General features: G+C 47.5%; 1 protein-coding gene across 1 annotated transcript in view; it reads right to left on the bottom strand.

Moving 5' to 3' along the window:
- Positions 1–651: 651 nt before the first annotated feature.
- Positions 652–27,257, bottom strand: part of AP2B1 (adaptor-related protein complex 2, beta 1 subunit) — a 78,946-nt gene continuing 52,340 nt past the window's right edge. The window contains exons 15-21 of the mRNA XM_009326071.1: positions 26,251–26,397; positions 24,822–24,967; positions 22,140–22,269; positions 13,394–13,478; positions 12,579–12,665; positions 4,071–4,225; positions 652–2,975 (exon numbers count right to left, since the gene is read on the bottom strand). Of these exons, the coding sequence (XP_009324346.1) occupies positions 2,901–2,975; positions 4,071–4,225; positions 12,579–12,665; positions 13,394–13,478; positions 22,140–22,269; positions 24,822–24,967; positions 26,251–26,397 (825 nt within the window). The 3' untranslated portion in view covers positions 652–2,900. The remainder of the gene's footprint in view (positions 2,976–4,070; positions 4,226–12,578; positions 12,666–13,393; positions 13,479–22,139; positions 22,270–24,821; positions 24,968–26,250; positions 26,398–27,257) is intronic.

Genomic DNA, 27,257 nt, shown 5'->3' with positions numbered 1-27,257 from the left:
AAAGAGTCGCTCTGCTCGAGAGCAGCACCTCCCAAACCTGCTTCTTGTGTCGTTGCATTTCTGGCCACTTCGAGGGCTGAGTTTGGGGCTACCTGAGCTTGGCTCTGGCCCGGTACAGAGGTTTTGCAGCCCAACCCCTCCTGCCCGAGACAGGACCAGCGATGGCAAAGCCCTCTGGAAAATGCCAGCACCAGTCCAGAGCAATCCAAATGCATCACCGACTCACACGATTTTATCATTTCACCGCAGGGAAAGCAGGTCACGTTACACACAGCCCACCCGGGGCCCAGACAGGGCTAAATGGGTACATCCATCTTCCGCTCCTCATCAGAGGCTGTCCATGCCAAGGTGCCAGTGCCCCCTGTAAGCCAGGGCTCCTTTCCTGCTGCCCTTCGAGATGAGAAGAGAGCAGCAGCCGGAGGCAGAGGCCCGAGGATGCTTGCTACCTAGCCCTGCAAGCACCTGTTTTGGGGGGGTCTCCACCGTAGAAGAGAAGTGGCTGGTGAAAAGAGGACGGAAGGCTCCCGGTGAGCGAACAGCTTCCTTCCCACCAAATCCAGCCTTCGGCCCTGCCTGCTCCCATAGGCAGGGCCAAAACCAGGGGAATCAGATCCTCTCCCCAGCCCCACAGAGCCACACACAGCCACAGCGTAGTGGAAATGAGTTTATTGACACGGATGGCAGGTAAAGCCTGAAGAGCAACACAACTACGCGGCGAACACTCGAACGAGCGACGTGGCGGGAGAGGAGGGCAAGAGGCCACCGACCGAGCCCAGGCTCCGCCCTGCAGCACAGAGACACCCATGCGCCCGAAAAGCTGGGAAGAAATTTGGCGAGAGAAGGGGGTGCTCAGCAACCCCTCCCCACGTCGAAGCTACATCGGCTGGTTAGTGGAGGAGGTTTAGTGTTTGTTCCTGACCCTCTACCATCTCCTCCCTGCCCCGACACAGCATCGCACTCAGTACCACTGGTGCTTCCTTAATTGCTCTATTAATCATTTTTGCAGTGCACCCGCAGGGCTTGGAGCAAATCACCTCCCAGCACACGTGGGCAGGGCTCAAAGGCTGGATTGCTCCAGCTCTGCCCCACTTTTTCCCCAGCCAGAGCACAGGGACACCACCTTCCTCAGGGTCCTGCAGCTCCCGTGCCCTGCTGGAGTCTCTTCCAGGGCATTGTGACCTTTTCCCAGCACTGGCTTCTTGGTTGCAGACAGTGCCAAAGCCCTGATGAATCATATCCCACCGTAAAACATTTATTGACTTTGAATGTGGCATCTAAAAAGACAACATGGGGGTTGCTATGCATAAGAGCTTTGCTTGCTGGGGAGGAGATGGTGTCAAAGCATGCTGGGGAGGGCGAAGCCGTTCTGGTTAGTGGCTTGGTTTAAGCAGGACAAGCTATGGATGGAGCAAGGACATGCAAGAGGCTTTGCTTTCACTGCTGTTGCTGCAGCACTTAGTGGTTGCAATGTGGCAAGTCCACAGCCATGGACTGGAAAGGGAAGCAGTCCTGGCCCTAAGGGCAGGTCGGAAAAGAGGGGCCAGGGCATGAGGCTGCTCGGGACAGGGGGTGAGAGCAGGAAGCCGACTGGCCCTTGTTACCGTGTGCCTCTGGGCACAAAGAGCCAAGCTGCAACTGGAAGAAACACTTCCACGATCTGCTCGACTCAGCCCAGCCGGGACCTGAAGTCCCCAGGCAGGCAGGGTGCAAACACCGCCAAGCTCAAACCATCTCCCATCACGCCACAGCCTGGGTTTTGGGGGACAGCACGGGAACAGGGAGAGCAGCTCCACTCCCTGCGGCACCCCGGGACACTGCCAGCAGCGGCCCCGCTCCGTAGGGGCACAGCTGATGCCCACAGCCCCGGTGGGGAAGCAGCACTGCCACGTTCGGATTTACCACCGCGAGCCTCGGGGGTTTCCGGAGGTTAGCACAGTGCCAGGTGAAGGTGGCACAGCTCAGGGGATGGCTGAGAAGGCAGTTTGGCCATAGCAGGCACGGAAAGAACAAGAAGAGGGGCTGTGGATGGGTGAGGATGCAGAGACCATACCTGGAGCTCTGGCAAGAGCCTTTTGCTCTAAGAGTGGGCTTGTTTCCTTCATTTCATCCACCGCTGTCCCGTTATCAATCTAGGTCTGCAGCTCCTCCCCACGCAAAAGCAGCCTCACTTCTCAAGTCAGCAGCTAATGAGCCAGGGAGATGGTTGGAGTGAAAACACACCATCAAAAGCAGAGCCGAGTCTGCCAGCACAAGTGTAATAAAAAACCCCTCTCTTTAGGGCTCCATCCGCCTCCACGGACCGAACTGATGGCTCTGTTCCTAGTTCCCCGAGGCCACGCTCACCCTGCTAGAGCCTGACAACCCTGCAGAGCTCCCAATACTTCCTTGGAATCGCCTTCCCTTTAAGCCAATTACAATAGAAAAACTCAAAAAAATGTATAAAAATATAAAATAAAGTGCAGTGTTATGTTTTCGACACTTTTGCCTTGTTTTAATGAGCCGACTTGTGGTTTTTGCTTGTTTTTTTTTTCAATGAGCGGTATTTTACAAAATCGTAACTACGCCTAAAGCCATTTAGAAAACACTGAACATTGGCACAAAATGGAGAAGCCCACGAGGACGGACAACGAGTGAGGGGCGAGGGGGACGTGGGAATAGTCGAAGCAGTGGTTACAAACTCCATGGACGCTAAAAATATCAAAGGGGTTTGTTCCTTATCATCATTAGCACGTGGATACTACTTGCTACCTTGTTTAATCAGTGCCTTTGACTGAAATCCTACACATGAATACAGCTGCTTCCAGTTAAGAGTGCTTTTCCCCGCGTCAGTGGTGAAGGAGGATCTGGGGACCCCTTTCTCCCCCCTCCTTCTGCAGGGTGAGGCACAGGCTGATCTCCTGTTAGTTTTTCAAGATGGCATCGTAGGCCTGGTAGATGTACTGGGACACTTCGGGAGCTCGGCATTTCAGGGAGAGCTGCGGAGAGGAGAGGAGAGGTTAGCGGTGGTGCAAAGGAAAGCAGGAGCTTTCTACCATCTCCATGAAGGCAACTGGAAATGTCCAACCTACAGCATGGGTTTGGACAGATCATGGACGTGGCTGATGACAGTCACCCAGAACATTTCTCCTGGGTACTGCTTTTCTTCATCACCAACACCAAACTGCCTTTTCAGAGCTTGCTACAAGCTGGAGGTACATGAAAGCAAACTCCCACTCTGGGGTTCCCAAATTCCTTAACAAATGTAGGTGACTCTGCAGGCATGAAGGAAGTGGTCATTGCCCCAAACTCTGAGACAAGGGACTTGCTTGCCCTCATGTTGTAAGTCACAGCACTAAACCTGGGGGCTTCTAACGATTTGCTGCTCAGTCCTGACGGACACAAACTTGGCTGTCACCCCTCTCTAAAGCAAGGATCAGGCTGAGACCAGACTTGCGGAATCAATCCTTGATGCAAACACTTTAAACCACCTTCCAACACTCGCTTTCACCCCATGGGATCCCAGACCATGGATTTTTCTTGAAACTCCTGGAACAGCTTCTAACAAGAGATAAATCCTCTAATACCAGGATGCTCAGACACACAGGTCCTCAGAAGGGGAGCAAAGTCAAAGAGAATAGTTATAGCAGTGCGCGATGCAGGACAGAGTGCACCTTCCCATCAGCCACAGGCTGATGCCAGCACAAGGCCAAAGAGCCTCTGACATCCAGACAGCCGGTCTCCGCTGCGGGAACGCAGCAGGGCATAAATTTCTCCTTGTTTATGAGGGGGAAGGGCATCCTGGCAATGCTTTCTCACTAATGTCTCTTGGCTTTATCTCTGGGTAACCTTGGCAAGTAACCGCTCATTGCTGAGTGGGCATTATCCCAGCTCACTGGTGACAGAGCAGTGCGATTCTGTTGTTTCTCACTTTTTTCCAGTTCAGTGGGCATTCCTAACCCCCTCAGTCAAATTAACAGGATCTCCCCCAAAACAAGCACATTAGGCAAAGCAGGCAGAAATCGCTCTGCGTGTGAGGCGAGTTAGAAGGATCCTAGCCTCTGCCACGTGCCCTCCGCAGTCCGACACCTCACCGTGTAGTTTGGGTTCCCTGGCTGAATGCGAAGCTCGGCCAAGATCCAGATGCCGTTGGTGAGTTTCAGAGACTGGTAGAGCATGTCCTGGCCTTCCACGTTCCTCTTGGCAATGGTGTAGACGTTGTTGTTCTGCAGTTTGCTGGAAACGGTGTCTTCAGAGAGAAGGAAGAAAAACACATCTGTTAATTCAGATTCATCATCTGCAGAAACAGGAGAGCCCAGAGGAGCGTTCCCAGGATGCAAGCGCACAAGGAAACGCCAACTTCTGTTGGCGTTTTTTCCCTGGGAACAGGAGCAGACATGACACAAGGAGAAAAAAATTCCAATTTGCTTCCATGGACCCACCTCATTCCTTTCAGGCTGTGATCCCTTGCGAGGTATTTGCCCATCTTGCAGGGCTTTCACTTATTGCTCACCGCCCTGGGTCACTCAGGAGTTGCTGCCTTTATCAAGGCGAGAGTCTGCAGCTCAGAGGGTAAGAGGACTCTGCTCTATCTATAACCCCCAACAAGCCCCAGGCAGGCTAACCTGGAGGCAGCTGAAAGTTGGAAGATGAAGGCGGAGAAGAACAAAGATCCTTGCCTGAGGCTCGCCTGGGTGCCTGGTTCTGAGGTCCCATCCCAACCACAACAGCTCCCCTCCTGCTTCCCCCCCTCTCACGCACAGACACCTCTGGCCAAACCAATGTCCTACAAGGTAGTAAAAATACTTTCCTTTTTTTTTTTTTTAAAGCAATCACTTGAAAGGGTAAAAACCCACAGACATCTGTCTCTAGACATCATAGGGCTGTGATACGGTTTTAACACACTGTATGACCTCAGCACTCGCAGAAGATGTGTGATTTCACCTGGAGGCCTACATGGATGTAACCATGACACATGTTATTTCTAAGGGATCTCTCAAAGAAACAAGCGCAGAGGCAAATACGCAGAACACAAAGACCCAAACCAGGGGCCTCTGGATGCCAAGGGGTTTCTCAGCACAGCAGAGCAGAGCAAACCTCAGTCTTCGGATGCCAGTAAGAGCGGCACATTCACACTTTGGGTGGAAGGCTCAGGGAGGAGACTCCACACCTGATAAGCATCACTGGCAAATTCCCATTCCTGGTGCAGAGAGCATTCAAGCTCTCTGCCAGGGCAGGGCGGAACACCCTGTCTATGCTGGGCCATTATCAGCAGGTTGGGCACTTTCAACAGAAAGCAAGGGAGAGAAGTGGCCTTAAACCAATTTGCACTGACAGCCAAGAGCCTGGAAATGTGGGATCCATTTCGAGGAGCAGGATAGCAGCAGAGAAGCAGCACAAAGCGTCGGTGCAGCTCTAATCCATCCCTGCACCTACAAGCACCAAGATCCACCAGCATCACTGCCAGATTTGAGAACGGACACAAGTTTGTGCCGGTGCACGGAGGGGACAGCAGAGTCCGTTCATGCACCAGGGAATGGTAGAAGCAGGAAAGAAAGGGCCCCACAAATCCATACACTGATGCAGAGGCTTGGACCCGCTGCCCCTCCCCGGGGCAGCGTTGATAACCAGAGCTGCGGAGCAGCTCCGTGGGCAGCCTGGACCCTTTGCCTGCGGCTGGGCTAAACCCCTTTGCTCCCCAGGCTTCAGAGCGGCTGCGTGCAGGTCGAGGAGGGTTCAGGCATCCAGCTACCCAGACACACACTCAGATTTAGGTTTCCTCTCTTCCCCAGTTACTATGGAAACTGGCAGATATAAGTAACTAATGAGATCCTTTGCTTAAAAACCCTCATTCCCTCTGTCTCCTCCTCCCACCTCTACTCCTCCTCTATACAACAAACTCATCCACATTAGGGAAACGGGCAATGCAGAGCAGTCTCCTGCTCGCAGGGAGCGTGGCTGGGAGAGACCTGCACTGGAGGGACATCACCCACTAGGGATGAAGCCCAAAATACCATCTCCTCATGCCCCCCCCAGCCAGCGAGAGCTTTGCGAAGGCACGATGTTCAACACAAGCACTGGCTCAGAGACTGCATCCTTGTTTGCAAGGGACATTGGTATTAAATATGATTTTGTTTGCCCAATTTTAACAGGCTGTGGTTAAATCTCACCGGTCTGAAGCTCCTCTGGGCATGTATCCTGGAAGTGGAACTGCGGCAAGGGTTCGAGACTTTCTCCAGCAATCTTTATACCTGCCGGCAGCAGTCTCCGCCGGGGGATGCTGTCAGAGCAAAGGCATTCCCCAGGGAGTGTGGGTGCAGGGTCGGAAGCAAGGCTGCAAGCAGGAAGCCGTAACTTTGGCAGCTGTGGGGCTGCTATCCCATCACGCGGTGTGATGGCAGAGGAGGGGAGCGCTCCTGCTGCCTGGGGAGCTGCACTTTGGGGGCACAGTGGGCAAGACGGGGCTGCAGAGCAGCTGCTCTTACGCCAAAGCCTTTAACTGTGTGATGGCACCTCTTGCGATTAAACCAGCCACTACCTCTGCTGGGGGGCAGATTTCCAAGCTTGTAGAGGGGTACAGGGAGGGAAACTGAGGCAGGGCAACCCCTAGGAAAGCCTGTTTTCCGTCTCCCTGTCTGACCTCAGTTACCCTCTGAAGAGTGCAAGAAACCCTACCAAAGGATACCCTCAGGGTGTCTCAGTCAGACACCCAGAGCAATCGTGAGCAGGCTGGAGGGCTGATGTTTGGCTTGCCTGACTCCTCCTGCCCCCTCTCTCAGCACAGATTTGGGGACTGGCGAAAGCCTACCCCCCTCCCACCAGGTAGCAGCTCCCATCCCTCCTGTGCTCCAGAGTGTCAGGATTTTGGAGATCGGGCAGAGTTGCTAAGCAACAGTGCCAGGCTGTGCCTGGCTGAAGGCAGGACCGCTAATGCCATGTGACAGCACAGCCTTTTAAAAAAAATAAAAAAAAAGCAGCTATTTGCTGGGAGCAGAGAGCTGAGCCCAGCTCTGAACAGGGCTGCTGGTTTCCAAGCGAGAGCACAGCACCCACCGAAGCCGTGGTCAGTGCCCAGCACAGGCAGGAGGAGGGCTGAGCCGTGCTGCCTGGGCACGCGTCTCCCCGCACACGTCGGGTCTGGTGACTCTGCAAACTAGAGCCACATGAGTCCTTCTGCAAGACGGCAGTCTACATCTGACCTTGGCTAAGCAACTTTCGGCAGGGCTTTTTCTTTTAGCTTGATGCTTATTCTCAAAACCCTCTTGAAGCACAATGTAAGGATACAGAAAGATTTCCCCATCACCAAGGCCAGGGAAGCCTCTGACATCAGTCCATCTTTCAGGGTTGGTTTTTTTTGTTGTTGTTTGTGGAGTTTTTTGTTTTCCTTTTCTTTTGCTTTTTAAACAGAATTCTTTACTGAATTCCTCAGTCCAACAGTTAAATAGCACACGTGGAAAGACAGGAACGCAGGGAAGAACAGCTGGACAAGGTCTCCTCCCTTGCACTGAAATAATCCAATTCTTTTCAACAGCACTTTCCTTCTGGGTAAATCAAAGGACATGCTTAAGTCTTCTACCCGTACAGCTTAAGAATTTCACTTCTGAACTCAAACAGCCAAGATGACCAATTGGCAACAACAGGAGTTTTCACAAAGCACACGCACAACTCGGAATCAACATCGACAGTATACCTTTTTTTGAACTTGGACCTTCGTGGCATTTTGCAACAAGCACTGGATATCAGGAAGTAAAATTTAATGACTATTTTATGCTGTGGTAGCTGAAAACATCCCCATGCCATTTCTAACAACACCTGAATGGTTCTGAGCATCCAGCCAAGAACTGCATTCAAATACCAAACGCATCTGCAGACTCTGATCCAGTGGGGAGGCGCTTTGGTCAATATTATGACAGTAGATTCATTTCCAAGACATGTAATATGCACGGGTTCTATAATTTATTAAATGATCAGGTTATTAGATTTACACATACAGAAAAAAACACATACCAGGGACGGTTGTGTATGATTGTCCCCCGGGTTGTTCCAGCAAGAAAATCCAATTTCTCTTTGTTCTAGCATTAGCAAATTACTCGGGGCAGGGAAACAAAGTGACCACTGCATACCAATAAAGCCATATTCAACTCCAAACACTAAAGCTATTGTTTCACACCAATTTGTGGACCAGTAATAAGCAAGCAAAACCGAAGTTCCTAGAACTGCTGAACAGCACAGCAACTAATTGCCTCCTGTTTAATGGTATTTAATCTCCATGTGCAAGTCAGCTTGTCCTCTTTCACTTTGTGGGTTTGGGTAAGCAGAATTTAAAAAAAGAAAAACATTTAGCTAATCTGATTTGCATATCTTAGCTTAACATAGTGGTCTGATTTAAAATTTAAACGTAGTGGTTTGATTTAAAATTTAATCAAACTTAGCATGTTGAAAAAACAGTGTAAACAAGGCAAACCAAGCTTTAGTACATGCTCAGTTGCAGGGGAAACCTCAGTTCATATAGTTGCACCAGCAGCACCCAGATTTATTTGAGCTATAACAGTCTAGGAATCTATTTTCATGCACTAGATTCTTATATTTTCATTTAAAAACCTCAAAATCAATTAATTTAGCACTGGATTCATAAGAGATGACAATGCTGGGGTATAACCATGACCTTGTGTTTTCATTACGAGTTGTATTTCTGAATATGGTTTTCTCCATGGAACTAGCATAGCCTCTTCCTAAGAGGTAGATGCACGAAACAGCTCTAATGAATTCAAGATGTGCAGCGCATCCTAAGCACACCTTGGCCCCATGATACAACTCCAGAGAGACTCGCTCCTCCATGGCCATACGGCTCCAGCCCTAAAGAACAGTGCCATCTCTCACTGCTGGGAACCTAAGCCTCAAATCCCTCATCCAGAATGAAGCACTCATCTCTCACTGAGTCACTGGGCACTGTGGGAATACCTTCAGGGGTCCAGGATTGGCTTTTTTTGGAAACAAAGATGCTGGAGACAGGGAGCAGAGTGGCAAGCTCTGACCATTTAAGGGTACCTGCTTCTCACCCCACAGCCTGGCACCTTATCCTAGGCTTCAGCTTGCGGTGCTGTGGGCTACCTGCAGCAGCCAAGATTTTCTGGTCGTCTGGTGCCCTGTTATGGGGTGAGCTGCCAGGGATGGGAGCTTTTTCTGCCATCCCCATTGCAAACTATCAAAGCTTGAGTCAATCCTATTTGGCTTGCCTCGTGGGCACAGGATGGATCTTTTACCTACAAAGGCCTAGGAGCACAGACTCACACAGAAGCATCTCCACTGATGGACTGTGTTTATCTCCTTTTTGCTTGAAGGAACAAAAGAAATAACCTGGGGAAAAGCCTGCAGTTTACACAGGAGGTGTTGCAAGGTGACTGTTGCACAGTGACAGCCAGCCAGTCCTGGATGTACGAGAAATGCACAAGTTGCTTTCTTGACAGATAAAATCCTAGCCACCTAAAAATCCCTGTTCCAAGCCCATTTCACTTCGGTTTAAAGAAAAAGAAATTCAAATTTCAGTTTCTCCATTGAAGAAAATCAGCATCCCCTGTTTAGCTGCTCGTAGGGCCTCCTGCATGTCTGCACATAACTTCAGCCCCACTTCTCACACGGTGCAGAAACAGCGCAGATCTGAGTGCCCAGGAAAGCGAAGGCTCTTTGCATCTAGGAGAAGAAAAGCCAGGCACCGAGGGCGCAGGGACTACACTTCTGATCAGCCCTCTGCCCAGCAGCAGCCATGCACCGTTCGGCACACTCTGCTCCATCTGTCCAACGCCTGCTGCAGCCGCGCAGCTTTATTAGAGGCTGGTAGTGCTGCGATTAGGGCACATCAGCTGGGAGCAGAGGTATTTTTAGTTCACAGCTAAATTCGCGTCACTGGGCTGGAATCGGTTAGACCGAAGCATGAATGGTGTGGTGTGTCCCCAAGCCTCAACGGCAACTCGCCACCAAGTGGGTGGGCTCACGCTAGGCATGAATTACTTAGCTGAGCGGATGCGAGAGGAGGGATAACGATTCACACGGCGGCTGCACACCTCTGCAGAGCTGGCAGCACTTAGAAGCTTTTCGTCTGTGTCAAAGGGTTGCAAAAACCCAGCACCTCCTAAGTTTTAGTTAGGAGCGGTTGAAATCTGCAGACTTTGTTCTGTGCAGCTCTGCCACGGCAGCCGTTGCATACCTTATTTTACGCAGCGATATGAGAGCTGCACGTGGTGGTATTTCATCGGTGAACAATAGAACTGCCAACAGCCAAAGTCGAGAGCTTTATTCTGGTTAGGCATCTCCTACAAGAGAGTCTTTTGAACACGAACCAGTCTTTCCTCCACAAGGATCAAGTTCCTAAAGATTTTATACCCAGAGTTGCTATTCTTGGAAGAAAGGAGGTGTCTTAAAACAAGGCTATTTTCACTGGATTTAAATGATCAAGACCGTGAATCTTGAAAGATTATCACCCTACTGCAGCACATGGCCAGACGTGCACCCTTGCTCTGGTATAAACTAGTAGCAAGATGGATTCAGCTATCACATCAGACCTCACTCAGTTTACTTCTCTGCCCTGGTGTGCACCACACTGTGAGAAGTCTCTATCCCTGAGAATGCTGGAAGCCCAGCCCTCCATGGGGCCTGGGGCCCGGCTGATCCTTGTACAGACAGGTTTGATGCTCTTAGGATGGTCTGTACTAGAGGAGGTTACTGCTTAGATGAAATCAAGGTGAGCAGCAGACTGAGTCAGGGTTGCATTAGTAGTTAAAATACAAGGGACTAAGAGAAGCACACAAGATTTCCCTAGTTTTCCCTCCTGCAAGCTATTGGCCTGCTCCTTGCTGAAGCCCAGGTGGTCAAGGAAGGAAACGGCGAGTGTAGTTGCGAGGGAGGAGGTGTCGGCAGTGGAAATACAAAAACAGAAGCTTCAGTGGATGGAAGTGTTTGAAATCTGTTTATGAGACATGACCCACTTTCTCCCGTACATAAGCCAAAGAGGCTGGCAGATCCTGCACACCCCCGAGCATCCCAAGTGACAGATCGTGCTCGAGAGAGGCACTGAGTCCAGGGCTCTTGCTAAAGCGCCGAGAGAAGCCTCTTCTCATCTGAGCCCCGGCAATGGCTGCGGATACCACTGCAGAGAAACCGCCCGGCGTTCCCGTGCTCTCCCTACAAACTAGTAACATGTTCTCCACTGAGTATCACCAATTCAGACAGGCCTGGGCAAGCAGCCTGGTCCAGGATGGCAAACCCTTCCTGAACGGGGAGCATTGCCTCTCGCTCCACATTTTCTAACATTTTTCTTCCGGAGGAAGTAGGGGGCACAGGCCAGTCTGCAGGATCGCCAGTGCTCATCTTCCCAGCCACGCACACCCCTTCTCTCCCTCCCAACTACATCCTCTGCTAGCCAGCACCGCAACACCCCAGCACCAAAAGTGAGAAGCTACCAATGTTTCTGATTTGAGATACAAAGAGCCCTGGATGGCGCGGTTAGGGCACGGCCGGGGCAGAAGGCATTACCGGCAGCAGCACTGCAGTGCAGGGGGAGAGGCTATGCCAAGCTCAGTCAGGAGCAGAGGGAGGACTGGGGGAGGTGCAGAGGTTGTTCTCATTTGAAACCCCACAATGAAATCAAGTCATAAGGTCCAACAGCTGCTATTTTTTCCCCTCCTGCATGCTCCATCTTTTATATTCCAAAATAGTAATAATTATGAGTACAAAGAGACCCATGGTTTCTGTCTGCAATTGAAGCAAGAGGGTGTTCATTGTGTAAGAGCAGACACGAGAGAATAAAAAGGTTACAGGGTTTGTAATCAATAGGGACACTTTCTTCCTCTATGAAACATAGCAGCTTTCGGTAGAATCACTTGGCTCCTGTCCAGAGCCTCCTGAACAGGAGCAAAGCTGCTATGCTGGCCCCATTCCACTCTTTTTTTTTTTTTTTACACTCCCTCATCCTTCAGCAGTAGTAAGGTCATACGTACAAGTAGGATGCTCACAGAGCTGGCCGAACATGGAGCTGAATGGGACAGAGTACGATCAAAATGCATCAATATAGCAGCTAACAACAGCAGACCAAAACTCTTCTCACATGGCCTGTCTTCCATAGATGTCAAAACATTTTATAGTGGTATGTAGGGTTACTCTTTCACAACAGATAGAAAAAAGCAGATCCTGAAAGGTGAAGTGACTGGCCCAGGATTACGCAGTAGGTTAAAGTCAGGGCTGGAAAACCTTGCCTGAAACACACAGTAGCGGGACGGGATTGCTGAACAGCCCCAACACCGTGTTCAGCTCTATTTAAAAGAGCAGCTTTGCAGAGAAGCAAAGCAGAAAAGAGAAAACAAGAATACAAGGTCCAGAATGAAAGGAAGAAACAGATAGGTAAAATCTAAGATCTGGGATTTTAAAATGTGCTTTTATGGGGACCCAGCTAAAGTTTTTGGCTGAAACAAGCCCTAGGATCCAAGGCTGTTCTGTTCATAAGTGTAATACCCATCTATCCGTTAGCCATAGACAATGCTATTAATAAGGTGATGTCTAGTGACCATACATCAGAAGTGCTCTCAGAGTGGTAGAATTAAGCTACTCACCAGCATTCAGGTGACAGTCTTTAATCTGGAACTGAAGCTCATTTTCATTTGGAATATCCTTCCATGTTGCAAGGAAGACCTGGCGCTCTAGAAACAAGAAAGACAATCAGCACTCCTGGATCCTCACAGGACCGTAGCATTAATTAATTCACCACAGAATGTTACAAGTAGACACACAAAAGATCTTTTGGTCACATTTTGCCCTGCCGTGGACAGATCCAGGATTTGCTCCTGTAACAACCTCAGTCTCACTGTAACAGCAGCAAAGCTTTGACAGATTTTGGAACCCCCAAACCAGAAACAGTCTTTACCATATGCGCTGTTTACAAACCAAGAACAGGCGGGAGTTGACAAGAAGGAAGGAGATCCACACATTTAGGATTACATTAGTGAAAACTGTTTTTCAAGCAACTTCCCAGTCAATTCAAACAACAATTTAATAAAGGTGACCAGGAATACACAAATTACAGTGAAAGTGGTAAGGGGCCAAATCCTAGATCCATTTGAGTGACCCAAACCCTCCAAAAAAAAAAAACCCCAAACCCAAAAATCAGCTTCAAAAGAAAACACATCCACCCCTTGTCTGGCAGAGAGAATTGGAGCAGAAGACTTGGGTTCTGGTAACTATTGGAGTTGCAGGACAACAGGGACAGGCTACCAAACCACTACAGATCAATTCAGGCTGCTGAGATGCACTGGCATGAAGATCGTGGCCAAGCCCATGTGAATCTCAGCCATGGGACAACTGCAGCCAGCTGGGCGCTGCGAGCACAGTCTGGCTGAGGGAGGCTGACCACAGACCTAAAAGCACTCACCCATTTTGCCATCCTCTACGAAAAGCACGTTGAGAGGAATTAGGCAGCTGAAGTAAAAGACATCAATGTTGTTTTTCACAGCCACCTGTTACAGAAGAAACAGGGGTGGTTAAAGTTTCTCTATCAGCTGGAAGTCCAAAGGGATCCCAAGACTTTGCGCAGTCTCATCGCCTGCCCGCGCACCCTGGAGTGCTCTCTCGGAGCAGAGGCCAGCTCTGAACATGAGACTACCTGGAGAGATCTTGCCGAGCTTCTAGGTAGTTTCAGGCAAGGATCAGTCCCACCCCACTATGCTCACTCCATTTTCACTAAAAGCTGCTCAATCTCCTCCTATGAGGATTTCACCATGCTGCTTCAGAGCCAATTGCACTGATGGGGTCACCGCCAGCATCCTTGCTCTTTTCTGCTCTCATTCAGTCTCTCCCTCCCCCCACTTCTTCCACCTCCGATGTACATTCATCTCTTGGCTGCACACAGCTACTATCGTGTCTGTCATACTGCACACGGGCTTCTTCATCACCCCTCTTTGCCATCTCACTCTTGTAATTTCCCAGCTCTAAACCCCTGCGTATTCTTTATTTTCACCCCCAGCTCTCCAGTCATGTCTGAACATGCAGACTCCTTGATTAGTCATATCTCAGCCCTGACACTTTCTAGAAAGCCTGAAACTGGTCCACTGCCTGCACCTTCCTTGCAGCATCTCCCAAGTCTCCTTCCTTTACCTTTGTGAAAGCTATATAGCAAATGTGTGCCGGGTGTTGATTCCTGGAAGAAGAAAGCCCTGCTACAGAGCAATCAGGGCAGGTAAAAAAAGATCACTTGACAAAAGACTTAATTCTCAGTGTCATTAAATTCTGCCAGCCAGGGAGATGCACTGCATTGTCTTTTATCACACACGCTTGCCACATTACCGACTAATCTCTGCTAACACAGCCAGCAACCTCACTTTCAGTTTTCCCCAGGCTGAGAGCTGACAGTACAGCAGGAGCAAACTGGAGGTCTGAGAAAGAGCACTGTCATAATATAGCACAGAGAAAGGTAGCTCTGGGCTTTATTTCTATACCTCTCACGCTCTCCTCACATCATCCCGCATTGCGATAGCCTGTCATGGGAGTACGGTTCAGCGGCCGCCATCGCTTGCAACGATGGAAACTTAGCCTGTAAGAGAGACCTAGAATTGAGGTCGTGTGGGGAGCCCTGAATTTCACGAGCCGTTTGAGCCCCTACTTCCTTTGAAAAATCCCAGAAGGAGTTCTCCAATTTGTCACCCAGCTGAAACACAAACCAGGCCGTGCTAAATGCTGAGCCAAAGAAATAAATTTGCTGCTACAAAGATCTATGCCAAGACAAACTCCATGCACATTAATAATTACATACATTAGTGTTCTGCTGACAAAATCTATTGTCCCATAGCGGCAGGTTTAGAAAGACACCCCCAAATGTTGGTAAAAACAGCTGCAGATAGACAAGGGAGGGGAATAAACCAGAGAATTCAAACACAAGTCAGCTGATTAGACATGCATGCAAGCCAGAGGACAAGTGGTAGGAGATCAAGCTCCCAAATGAACTCTTCTAGCAACTGGGAAGGTCCCAGAAGTGCAAAGAACAGCAGAAAGGTAGATGTGACAGCCTGTGGGGTTTCTGCTTTCAGCCATCACTAAAGGTAGCAGCTTATATTTAATTCCCACAGTGCAAACCAGCTTAAGAAGAGATTAGTTTAAAGCTCACTAAAACCTTGTAAATGATGGTACAACCTAGAAAAAGAAAAAAGGAAATGGCCCTCTGTAATAGGGAGCTGTTACATGCTTCGATTGCTGGCGTCATGCTTGCGAGCTGGAGCGTCTAGTGTTTGAGGTAGAGGCACCGAAGCCAGAAGGGCAAAAGCAGATTGGTGGATGAACTTAAGTGATTCACCTCTGCAAAATGTGATTGAACAGACTGGGTGAGTAGCCAAAAACGCACCTCTGAATCTGGGAGGGGAGAGCTGGGGAAGGGACAGCAGCGTAGCCATTCCAGATGCTATGTTTGGATAGAACAGTCATGGAGATGAGCCGAAAGAGGGAAAATATAGGTTAAATGTCTGGGAAAATTTGATAGTGAGAATTACTAAGCAGCACAAAATTCTCCTGAGGATGAGAGAAGCTCCAGTGCTTGGAGTATTTAAAATCAGCCTTGACAATGCTCTCAATAAGAGGAACTGTAGCAAAACAACAAAGCATAGCAGGGACTACACTGTGTGACCAAAGATCTTTTCAAACTCCGATTTAATAATTGCCTTGCTTTAGAACAACAGAGATTACTTAGCTTTTGTAGCTAATTTTTGTTGCCATACAACAGCAGTTTCTCACAAGAAGGGCTGGAAAGCAGTGCCTTCTCTCCAGTCACGGTTTAGAGGCACACTCCAAATTAATATGCTAACCCTGTCCCTGCAGTTATAAGAAAGCTATAAAAAGGTATCTGCTGACCTGCTTCTCAACTCTGCAGAAACATACTGAGTAAGCTGCTTTGGCTGTACTCTGGAGAGCTACCCAATTAAGATGCTCTGAAGTGCAACTTCTTCCCAGCAAAGAAAAGCAAGGCACATGCCAGCCTTCCTCCCAAACTGCATCACTGGGTTCAGTAATGACATCACGTGTCACCTTGCAAGTATCTGTAATGATGCAGAAACCAGCTGTTACAAATAACTTTTCCAAACAGGAAAGGAAAAAGCTACAGTCTCCTTAAATCTATAGCACTAGGACAAGACTGGTAAGCTTTTTGAGACTAGCTTTCATCATTCAACACCACATACTTCCCCCAAACTGCCAGGTGTGCACTGTTAGCGCTGCGGTCCCCAAGATCTGGTCCATGAAAAGGCACCTGCAGATACCTGGATGGGGAAACTCACACCAAGAAGAGGCTAAGAGGCCCTACCAGTTGACAACAGCTTTCCAAGGTCATGCTTCAACCTTTGCACTGCCACATCAAGAGCATCCAATGCCATCTGACAGGCTACAAAAGCAACCGCAGGCAGAAAGCGGATCCATGGCAGCGCCTGTGAGAAACTGAGTAGCTAATAACAGCGACTTGCCAAAAAAATCCAGTGCTCCTCAGGTGGGAACATCAGCCTGAGACAATCAATGACATCTAAAATGATACCAGTAGCTGAGAAGTCTCTCTGGGTTTGACATGCTTGAAAGGCACCTCCACTTGCATTCAGTAAATCCTCCAGTACAGACTAACTTTGCCTGTGGCTCTGCAGCTTTAACCTGCTGACCTGGACATGAACTATTAAATCTTTAAGATGACCTTCAGCTTCAGACATTTGAGAGTTGAAACAGAAGCATTTTAAGTAAAAATGGCTTTCCATCTTCAATCTTTTTGAAAGGAGGAAAAAAAAAAAATATTACTACCTTGTGAATTTAGTCAGGCAGACTACAAAGCTTCTGAGAGATAAAAGTCAAAAGGTGCCAGATTTTCATGTGATGCTTCACTGCTAAAAAGGTGTGAGCCCACTAAAAATTGGCACAGGGTTCCCAATCACTTACCTCTTGTTCATGATCTGACTAGAGGAAGCAGCACCTCTAGAAATAACCCCTGGAATGTATTTGCTCACCTTGCAGCATGAGCACCCCTCTGACACCCTTTCTTGCAGTGCAACCCTCTGATAGCCAACACGTGGTATTTTGGGCAAGAGATAACCTCATAAGAACAATGCTAACTTATTTTCTTCAATAGTGTAGGTTTCTGATGCCTTAAATTCCAGACTTGAGCATAAGAACTGACTTTCAAAGTCAAGACTGAAAGCAACACAGATGCTTTCCATCAGCAGCACATACACAACATACCCACTTGGAATCCCATTAGCACCTACACTAAATTAAGGATTTACTTCAAGTTGGGTTTTGCTTTAGAGCCTGGTAACAGCCAAACTGTTAAGGCGAGAAGAACTCTCCTCTGCAGAGTCATTTTACCTCTGCCAGCCCAAGGTCATGGTTTATTCTGTGACAGTCTGTTGCTCTGGCTGTCAGATGCCCTCAGGGTGTGCTAGCTACTTCACTTCATTTTGTTTGACAGGTACGGTTCTCGGGATCCTATGGGTGCTTGGCAGCCACTGCCAGCCAGATGCTCTACCTACAGGCACAAGTCTCGAGCCCGGGCAGCAGAGCTGTGTGCAGACAGCGAGGCTGGGTGCTGTGCCCCTGGCTGCGGCTGTCATCTCCAGGCACGCCGCATACATCAATGGTCAGGGAACAGCGAGTTACCGGGAGGGTTAGGCTCTCACGTGTGCCTGGCTGTACTTGAAATTCAAAACGTACATTTTATCAAATGTGCTATGCCATGTGGCAGAGCTGCCCTTAAATCAGCAAGCCAACAGCTTTCCACAGCTGAGCTAGGAACTGGCCGCAGACGCCAAGCTGTGATCTGAGTCCTTAATTCAGGGAGTTTCCAGGAGGGTTCTCTTTGCTAGAATAAGACCCTCACTAATACAGGCTGTTAAAAAAAATAACCTAGGCAACAAACCCAAGAAACCACCTTCCACATCTAGCCACTCAAGGCTGTTCTGTGGTGGTTGGTTCAGTAATTTTGAAACAGCTCACACACAGGCAGATATTGTGCCATTTATCAAGCAGGCTCTGAAGGGAGAACACCTGCTGGCTGGACTTGCTGCTCACGCTGGTTCTCAGCCTTGTTTTTATGGAGAGTTGAATGTGTGAAATCTGTTTCCAAGTACCAAGAGCTCTGCATTTGTGACCTGAGATACATTAACGCTTCTGATGAATGAGCGCTCCAGCGGTTCTGTATTGCAAGCGAGACACTGAAGAGTGGAGGAGCACAGGTGATGAGTTACAGCAGAACTGAGCGTGGAAGGGTAAGTATGATCTAGTGCATTAGCAAGACCGATCTTTTCTCAGTGAAGAAGCTGACCTTCATCTGCCTTTATAGAAATGTTTTGCCAAGCTCATTGGAAGAAACAAAAATGTTCTGCACCTCACAGTGCTTAGCAGCAAGGGAGAGGTCTGTGTTTCCCAATGTCACTTTTCAGGAAGAAATGCAGCTGGCAGAACCTTCCCTTTCAATGCTCACCAGATCACTTTATGGGCATTTTGGAAAACTGAAGCTATGCTTCTTTCAATTGCATGCTCAGTAGCTGCAACAAACAGCCCTGGCAGTTGACAGCAAGTAACGCTGGGGAATGCAACACACTGTCAATTTTGAATGTGGATCCCAAGAGAATGGCAATGCTCCAGACTCGGGCAGACTTGCTACTGCTCTGGGAGTCCCTGCAGCTTGTTTTCAATTGTATTGTCTCCTGCAAGTGGTTACCAACTCACAGAAGAGATTATCGTATTCATGCCATGACAGGCCAGGCCTGAGCTCCAAAACTCTCACAGCAGGCTGGCTCCACTTCACCTATTTCCAGGGTTAGGGGAGCAATTCTCATGTATCCAAACAAAAAAAAAATCAAGTATTTCACAGCCCTTGAAAGGCTATTTATTAGGAACAGTGGTTCTCTTTAGCATAGAAAGGGTCTCATCCCAGGCATTTTCTTATTCCAAATTTGACTGGCAGCCAAAGAAGTATCTGGAAAGAAGATTCCTTCACCAATGCAAATCCTTATTTCAGAACCTATTATCCTCTTTGAGAGCTCTAGGTCTCACACATGGTAGCAAAGACACCCCATCCGCTCAAGCTCTTCTAGCAGGTACGACCCTGACAGCCTACATGTCATCAGAGGGGTTTCACTGCTTTGACTGTGAAAAGGCAACTACAGGACCCAAGCAAACCTGTATAACTACCAGAGCCATCTCCCTGGCTGGCAAACGAGCCACGGCTGTCAAATACTTGTGAAGCTCAACGCAGCCTCTTGCGCACCTTTAGGCAAGAGCTTGTTACCGCTTACGAGTGCCGTGCTCTGCAGAGGCAGCTCTGCACAGGGGAACCACAGCACCCACAAGCGCCAGGTAGCCTCCCAAAGGCTGACAAGGCACTGCAAGAGTGTCCCCCAGCAGAAGGGGGGACAGCACACAAATACCTAAGTCAGATTTGCTTTAGCAACAGGTACACTCCAAAGACATCCTGACAGCAGCTTTTTAATCTTTAAGAAATAAAAAAGATGAACCAGAGAGCAGGGACTGGAGTCTGTTCAGCCCTGCAGTGCTGTGCCCAGTCTAACTTTGGCTTTATCTTTTGAATAAATCACTGCTTGACTGGGGGCCGAATCTGAGTCAACAGGTCAAGAAAATTATCATCACTACTTTGGGATGGGAGGGAGAAGCCTGCTATTCATTATCACAAGATGCAAGGCGACTGGCAAACAGAAGACACTTCAGTTGGGAACCATAGTTATATTTTACCTAAGTAAGTCCCTGAAAATATTTCAGTCTTCCTCATCTTCTTGTAAAAATGGCTTTTTTGTCAACTTGTCAAATATTTTAGTTTCTTTTCATGATTACAAATGTTAAGATTAAACCAGCTGTATTGGGTGAAAGATTAGAAACAGTAATAAAAATAACCTGAACAAGACTTGAATTCATTACTTCTGAAATACTTGCCTAAGGAATGTACAACTAGTCTTTGAAGTTTCCAATTAACATGACAAAAAGTTGAAAGCTATCAGTTTGGTTACTTCAGGACTTATTTTTTGTGTTACTAAAACAAAAACCCCCCACCAGAATAGGAGATGAATGTAAGATCCCCAGGTTCAAACCAGCCCTCCATCTACTTCAATATTCCTCAGCTCAGCAAAACCGCATTACGCAAATTCAACTTGATGAGTGTTTTGGTTCTTCAATGAATACAGGAACATTTGTATTCTCTACTCCTATATTACGCTATAAATTGTTCCCTAAGTAGGTCACCAAAACGATTTCTGAATGTTTCAAGACAGATAATTTCTACATGAACTCACAAAACAAAACCAGAGCCTTGGCTTTCAGGGCAATGACAGATCTCCATCAAACCCACTGCTGTCAAAAAAGTAAGGGGAGTGCTCTTTTTAACTTGGCATCTGCTATCATGATTCAACTCTTTGCAGAGAAATATACTATTACTCCATATGGCAGCTTCCCCAATTGTAAAAGGGCAGCCAACTTCTATGGCAATGAGAGAGCTAGCAAATTAGCAACTAAGTCTGGCACTAATGAATGCTCCGCTGTCTCAATATAAGGTAGCTGGAGGTTTCCTCACATGTTTTCTCTTTGCTTTGTTCTAGCAGAAGATGCTGCAAGAAACAAACTATGTTCCGATTCCTTTAGAGATTTAATAACCCAAATACTTCACCTCCTGCCCGATCAAAGGAAGCAGCATCTTGAGCATGCCTTGTTGAGAGAATCCCCAGTGTTATGGAGGCAGAGCAGGACTGTCACCTCCTAGAGACTTCCAAATTTGCTTCAGAGCAGGAGGTACATTTTACCACAACTGACCCAAATGCAGTGATGCAACCACATACTCGTGACCTGGACGCAGAGGGAATCCAGCTTTTCCACAAGCTGGAAGGGCCCTCTGTGGAAGACAAGCACATGTAATTCATTCACTGTCCACATGCTTTCCCCATCGCATGACTGAGCTCAGAGTCGGAGTGTAGGACTGCTCGTTTGAGCGCCAGAGAAGCTATTTCAAGCTGTTTGCCCAAAGACTCATCAATAAGTCATAAGCCCCAGAATGGAAGTCAAAAGAAGGGAAAAACAGTTGCTCAGGCAGAATAAATAGTAACTTCCATTGCATTCTCTTAATCTAAAAAGAGAATGAGCTGCTTCAAAATATTCCCCTCTAAGGGCTGCTACGCTACAGGAACGCAACCTAGTTCCATCTCCTGGAGACTTGAGGCGAGTGAGATATGCTACAGTTCAAGTTAACCACACTTTTGGGATACTGGGAAAATCATCCTGAAGGACCCAGCTACACAGAGCAGAGAGGAGTCACTCGCTCAGCTGCACTCCACAGAGTGGCTGCACATGGCAGCAATAGGTAGGAGCCTCCTTCCAGGGAGAACTGTCTGCCTCATGAGCTCTTCAAGACCAATGCCCCTGAGGCATGCCAGGACTGATGGAGACAGTCTCTGGTCCAAACCACAGGGGAACATCTCCCTGGATCCATCATGCCTTTATCAGATTGGCAGCCCAATCTGATAAAAAGCCTCTTCTAGGGAATGCTGTTCCTGACATGCACCAACAGCCTCGTTATTAAAAACATTGGCTGCTTACGTCACTTCTCCCCTGCCTTTCCTGGAACGCTTCTTGTTCGAATAGGATTAAGCTATCTGGGGCAGGGATGCCTTTGTAAAGCACCCTGGAAGTTAAGAGCACTAGACAAGTATTAATCACTCAGCAGTTGCCATCTTTCCTGCAATTCCTTTAATTGCCTCAATTCTGGCTGACAGTTCACACTGCCTGCTCCACCACAGGCATGCACTTTCTCTGTTCACACCAGCTCCAGTTCATAAGCCCAACCAAACCTCGAGCCCAGTTTACAGAAGAGTATTACTGGAGCAAAGGCCTTAATCTACACAGATGCAAGCAGTGGGTTTGAGGTGTTTGAAAAGGCAAACTCACAAAATTCAAGAGGTGGCTGCTTCAGTCCTCCTGGAAGAGACTAGGAAAAGGAATAGGAAGTTTTGGCCAGACTCATGGCCCACATCCATGAGGTCTGCCTGCTTACCCTACACACATGGTGTTTTGTTACTAGAGTCTTAGCACATTGTGTTGAGCCAAACAAACTGGGTTGAGCACCTGCTGATCTCCCCGCTGCCCAAGACAATCCTTACCTGGAGGTTGTTCAGAGGCTCCATTTTCATGACTGGTCCCAGAGTGTTGAGGGGCAGGGAGACATCAATGCTTTGGTTTGGCATCAGAGGTGTGTGAATGGCCAACGGGGTGCTTGGAATGACCCCGAAGCTGGGCAAGAGAAAAACAGAGGTGATGAGAGCAGCACTGCATGGCCCAACACCTACTCCCCTTTTGCCAAGCACAAGCTGGCTCATTACTCCTGAGCTGCCCCTGCTTTTGCTCCAGAGAAGGAACACAGCTCTCACTGTGCACTACAGCAGACACTCAAAGTAGGACAAGTCACAGGAAACTCAATCAGGTCGGTCTCACTGACAACATGCACCATCCTACCCAGGAGACCCGCGTCTGGAAACTCCTCCATTACCCACACGGCACTGGCCTATGTGCTGAGCAGCAGCCTGCCCAGCAAGGAGCGGCACTGGGACTCAGACTCAGGCCTGTGGGCTCTCTGTTAGAGCTGCAGAGCACTAGAAGTAGAGTATATCACACGCTGCATGGCTGTTATATCATTGGGAGCTATGGAAGAAGGAACTGGAGCCAACACAGAACAAATGCATAGCCAAGGAGGAGTACGTGGTTTGTAACAGAGCACTGTAGAACAAATGAATCAACGCAGCCAGCTGTCTGGTCCCGAATGACAGCGTCTGGCTCTGTCGCTTGGTTTGAGGCTCCTTCAGCTGGGGACGCATACCACCATAGCAAAGCGAATGTTTACTTGCCCCTTCAGTCCAAGAGGCATTTAATTCCACAGGCACCTCTAGTTAGTGTGGAGAAGAGGAAAATCAGCTAACATAACACTTCTGTACTATGTACCGGCTTCTTTCCAAAAACAGATGGAAACTCAGATGCATAAGAGTTTTGGTGTCCACTTGTGACTGCATTTCTCTTTAGCGCAACTCACATCAGCTCAGAGGTGATAGAGCATTTACAGGAACAAAGACGTATAGGTGAGTATTTTTATTTTATACACTAAACTGATACAGAGTCTCTGCACAGAGTCAGCTGCATGTGTCTTGGGTACGTCACTCTTTCAGAAACCAGCAGAAGCCCCATTCTCTGCTCTCCATAGTTTTCAGCTCTAGGGAGCTGAAATAAGAATATTCTCAGTGAGGGCCTAGCCATGTGATTGGCCTTCTGCAGCCATTTCACCTTGGGGAACATAAACCCTAGTGTTTTCCCTTAGACTCAGAGGGAGAAGAACGTTGCATTTTGCTACTAAGTGGCTGTGGTATTACAGCACACTAGAGCTCTAGCTTTCTTTTATTTTTTTTTTTTTTTAATGCTTTATCCCAAGACTGCAGTGAATGTGATTAGCAGCAGCAGGAGAGGGGGAAAAAGCAATAGAAACTTCCCAAGCACAAACCTTAATACTTAAACCTAAAGAGCCAGCCCACTGCAGCTCTTTCCAATGCACCAGCCACAGTGGAAAGCGGTGACAGGAGAACAGTATTTGTAGAAGAGTAAATAGTAGTAGATTGTATACGGAGCGTGTGCTGATATGCTGCAAAAGGAGAAACTGCTGTTTTACTGTACAGTATTTAAACTTCTTACATCCTTAAGTACCACCATGTAGGTGTGGCTAGAACACAGCTTGATGTATGGGGAAAAAATCACAAGAAAAACAGCTTTTTTTCAGGCCATTTTGCATGAAACATTTGCATATAGCAGCTTAGCAAAAGTCTCCAGAAAATATAGCAGTCCAAGGAGAACATTTACTAAGACTTACTTAGCATAATGTCTTTTGTAAGTAAATATTATTCATCCCAAGAAATCTCAAATTTGCAAGACTAACAGTGATATTAAAGATATGGTTTCAGTGGATCTTTAGTATAGAGAACCCTTTCCCAGGGAAGGAATACTAAGAAATACGGGCAACATTTCAGTCACAAGATACCCTTTACAGTCTTGATAAGAACTAGCCTGGTCCTGGCTCAAGATAACATAGCAAACCACACAATAAGCTCTCTGGCTAAGAAGGGTATTTGTGGGAAGACACCGTGGCTGCATTGCCATGTCATGTCTTTTGGCTGAGATGCATTTCTGAGAACAATCTGTATGCTCTAAACATTCAAGTGGCTGCTCCTTCTGACAAAATTGTTCTGCTGCCAATTACAGGGAAAACATGTGCCATAGGCTCTTACCTTGCAATTTCTTCATTGACAAATAGCTTTATTAATGAGACCTGTACTTCCAGACAGTCTGAGGGGCAGCACAGCGATTAAGTCAGGAGGTAGAGGCACTACAGATTGCTACTCGTGCAGCTCAAATGCTTGCCTGTTTATGCTGTTGCTTTCCTCAAGGCACTTACTGGCTATAAAACCACTAACCTGCCTAACAACTCATGAAGCTGCTTTTTTTTTAATCTCTGCAGAGATTAAATGGGGCAGATGCTGTTCAGAGCTAGGAGAACGACAGGACCGTCTGCTGCCTGTTTCCTCACAGACTTAGACTGTATTTTAAGCCCTTTCACACAACTGTGGTGTGATGGAGAGTTCAGGCTGTATCATCCAGCTGTTTCCATGACTGCATAATATATATACCTACACAAAATATATACCTACATAAAAGTCCTCCTTATATCTGGCAGTGTAGACACAGATCCCTTTCATAGGAGCACGCAATCTTTTTAACGTAGCAGACAAAGTGTATTGATTTCTTACCTGTTCTTATTGAACTGAATGGCAAAGTCGGTCATGTGCTGCAAAGCCTTATTGGTAAAGTTCATCTCCATGTAGATGTGTCCCTGCCTGTGACTGAACGTACCCGAGATCTCCAATCCTTTAGCCTTCACTGCAGGCAACCAAACCTTGAACACAAGAGATGTCATTCAGCATGAGAAATCTGGCCTGAAGATAACAGACAAGCACAGTTTTCCAAACAACAGAAAAGTCCTGAGTTCGGAAATCCAGCTACATTGGCACGTTAAGCCCACAAATGCTAAAGAAACACTACAGGGAAGATAAGACATGGGGTGTTGAAAGGATCAAGCTCACCAATGAGAAATAAACTTGCTGCTCCTAATCCATATTTGTTCACAGCACTCAAATAAGAATTCAAATATACTATAACATCACTGTGCACAAGAAACAGTGAAAGCTTGTGTCCATCACACTAATGCGAGACTTACCAAGTCTGCTGATGGACAGGCTTCTCCGAGGATCTGTTGGGCTATTAGAGGCAGGACAATACTAAAGTTTGAACCAAATAAAAATCACAGGGCTGATACTATTAGTTGTTCGGGTTCTGGATTCCCAAGTCATCTTTGTGGGGAAAATCCCAGACTCAAATTTGAGGGGTGCAAAATGAAGTACTTAACTCAAAATTACTAGGTTCTTTCGTATTTGGTCTTATATATGGTGTAATACTTGCAAGCAGCTAAGGACCAAAAAAAAAAAAAGCTTTGAGTATGCTCTGCAGTACCTTGAGATCCTAGATTTCATAGGATGACTTTAGTTTATTCATCCATTGACCATTTAATAAGAGTGCTAATTTTTGTTTATTGCCTTTCAGGCGTGAAAGGCCAACCCTGAGCTCCCTGTGGCTCTTACCAGAACCATGCTCTGCATCTCACGAACCCTTCAGACTAAGCATGCTTCAGTCAGTGCATCTGTGATCTCTGTCACCAACAGATCATTTATCCGCATTACACTGCGGCATGCTCATCCCAATCATGTCATTTTATCTTCACTGTCACGTTGGATTCCTCCAAATAAATGAATCTTCTATGAAAGTTGTAGCAAATTGTATCCTGCTCTCAGTTTCCTGGGGAAACTTGCTAAGAAGTAGGTCTCCAGGAAAGCTGCTCTGACAAAATTGAAATTCTCGTATCTTATATAAGCCATTATTTAGAGTAATATTGTTACAGGCAAAATGAGGGAACTGCTAAAAAACCAGAAGTCTGTAACTGGCAACTAACATGGTCTCCAATACACTGTTATTCTGCCTGGGAGAAACCCAGGGCATCCCTAATGGGACTGAGTTGAACTAAGGTGCCCCGACAGCACCAGAGACCAACAATAAAGGGGACAAGCACGCAATCTCAGACTAAGGTAAGGCAACATACTGAGGATGTTCTTTTTCCTTACGTACAGACTTCGGAGCCACATATCCTCCAGGAGCCATGCCTATACCAGATGAGAGCTCAAAGAGATCGTTGAGTCCACTGCTCACCACTGCTGGGGTGGGTGAAGGGGCAAAGGTGGCTGGCACAGAAGAGGGAATGTAGGTCTGCCCCACCTGGAGGAGTTAGAAAGAACAGGCACTGATTAACATCACATATGAAGAACACTACTTATTAAATAAAGCACGAACTCGGGCAATATCCTAAATATTTTAAAGCCGTTTGCAGCTTCCCCACTGAATTATCAATAGTGCTAAATAACGCATTTGAATTCCAAAGCTCTTGGCAACTAATCCCTACACTCGGCTGTCACCTCAACCATGCAATAGCTTTCACATCATTTTTTATAGCTCCTGTTACCTATTCCCACTGTAGAGGAATCTTTCTTCTTCATCTCTCCTTCTCATAAAGACAATATGCTTTGTGGATCTACCCTACATAAACCCAGGGAAAAGAAAAAATGCTTCAAATCTTCCCCCAACTACGGCAGTCTTCAGGAATCTGCAAGATTTTGCATACCCAGAGATAGCAAGGGAGTCATGACCATATCGTGTACTCCCACCCAAAGCCAGAGCTCTGCATTCTTAGCACTATGGTCCAAAAAGTTCATTACATGAAGCAGAACTAGTTGTCTCTGCCTGCCAGAGGACAACCTTTCTGCAAGAAGGGCAATCCTTCCCTCTCAGGACTTAAAATGAGGGCACCAAACCTGGAATATTAACCTTCAGGTGCTCAAGGTGGGACAGTCACACTCAAGTTAGGCTCCCAAGTTCTCTTTTTTACTGCAAGCAGGAAGAATTATGTGCCTGAGAATAGGATTCACCACAGTCAGCAGCCCAGAAACAGGCAGAATGACTAAGGCAGGCAATAGGAAATACTAGTGACTGGTCCAGGTCTGAAGTCTCACTGCTGTTCTGTGTTCAGGAACCCACCTGAGATGTGGTGTTTCAATCAACCCTTCAGACAGGGAGGAATG

This window comes from Pygoscelis adeliae, unplaced genomic scaffold, assembly GCF_000699105.1.
Source record: "Pygoscelis adeliae isolate BGI_AS28 unplaced genomic scaffold, ASM69910v1 Scaffold266, whole genome shotgun sequence".
Classification (NCBI taxonomy): Eukaryota; Metazoa; Chordata; class Aves; order Sphenisciformes; family Spheniscidae; genus Pygoscelis; species Pygoscelis adeliae.
This window is presented reverse-complemented; position numbering and strand designations above follow the sequence as displayed.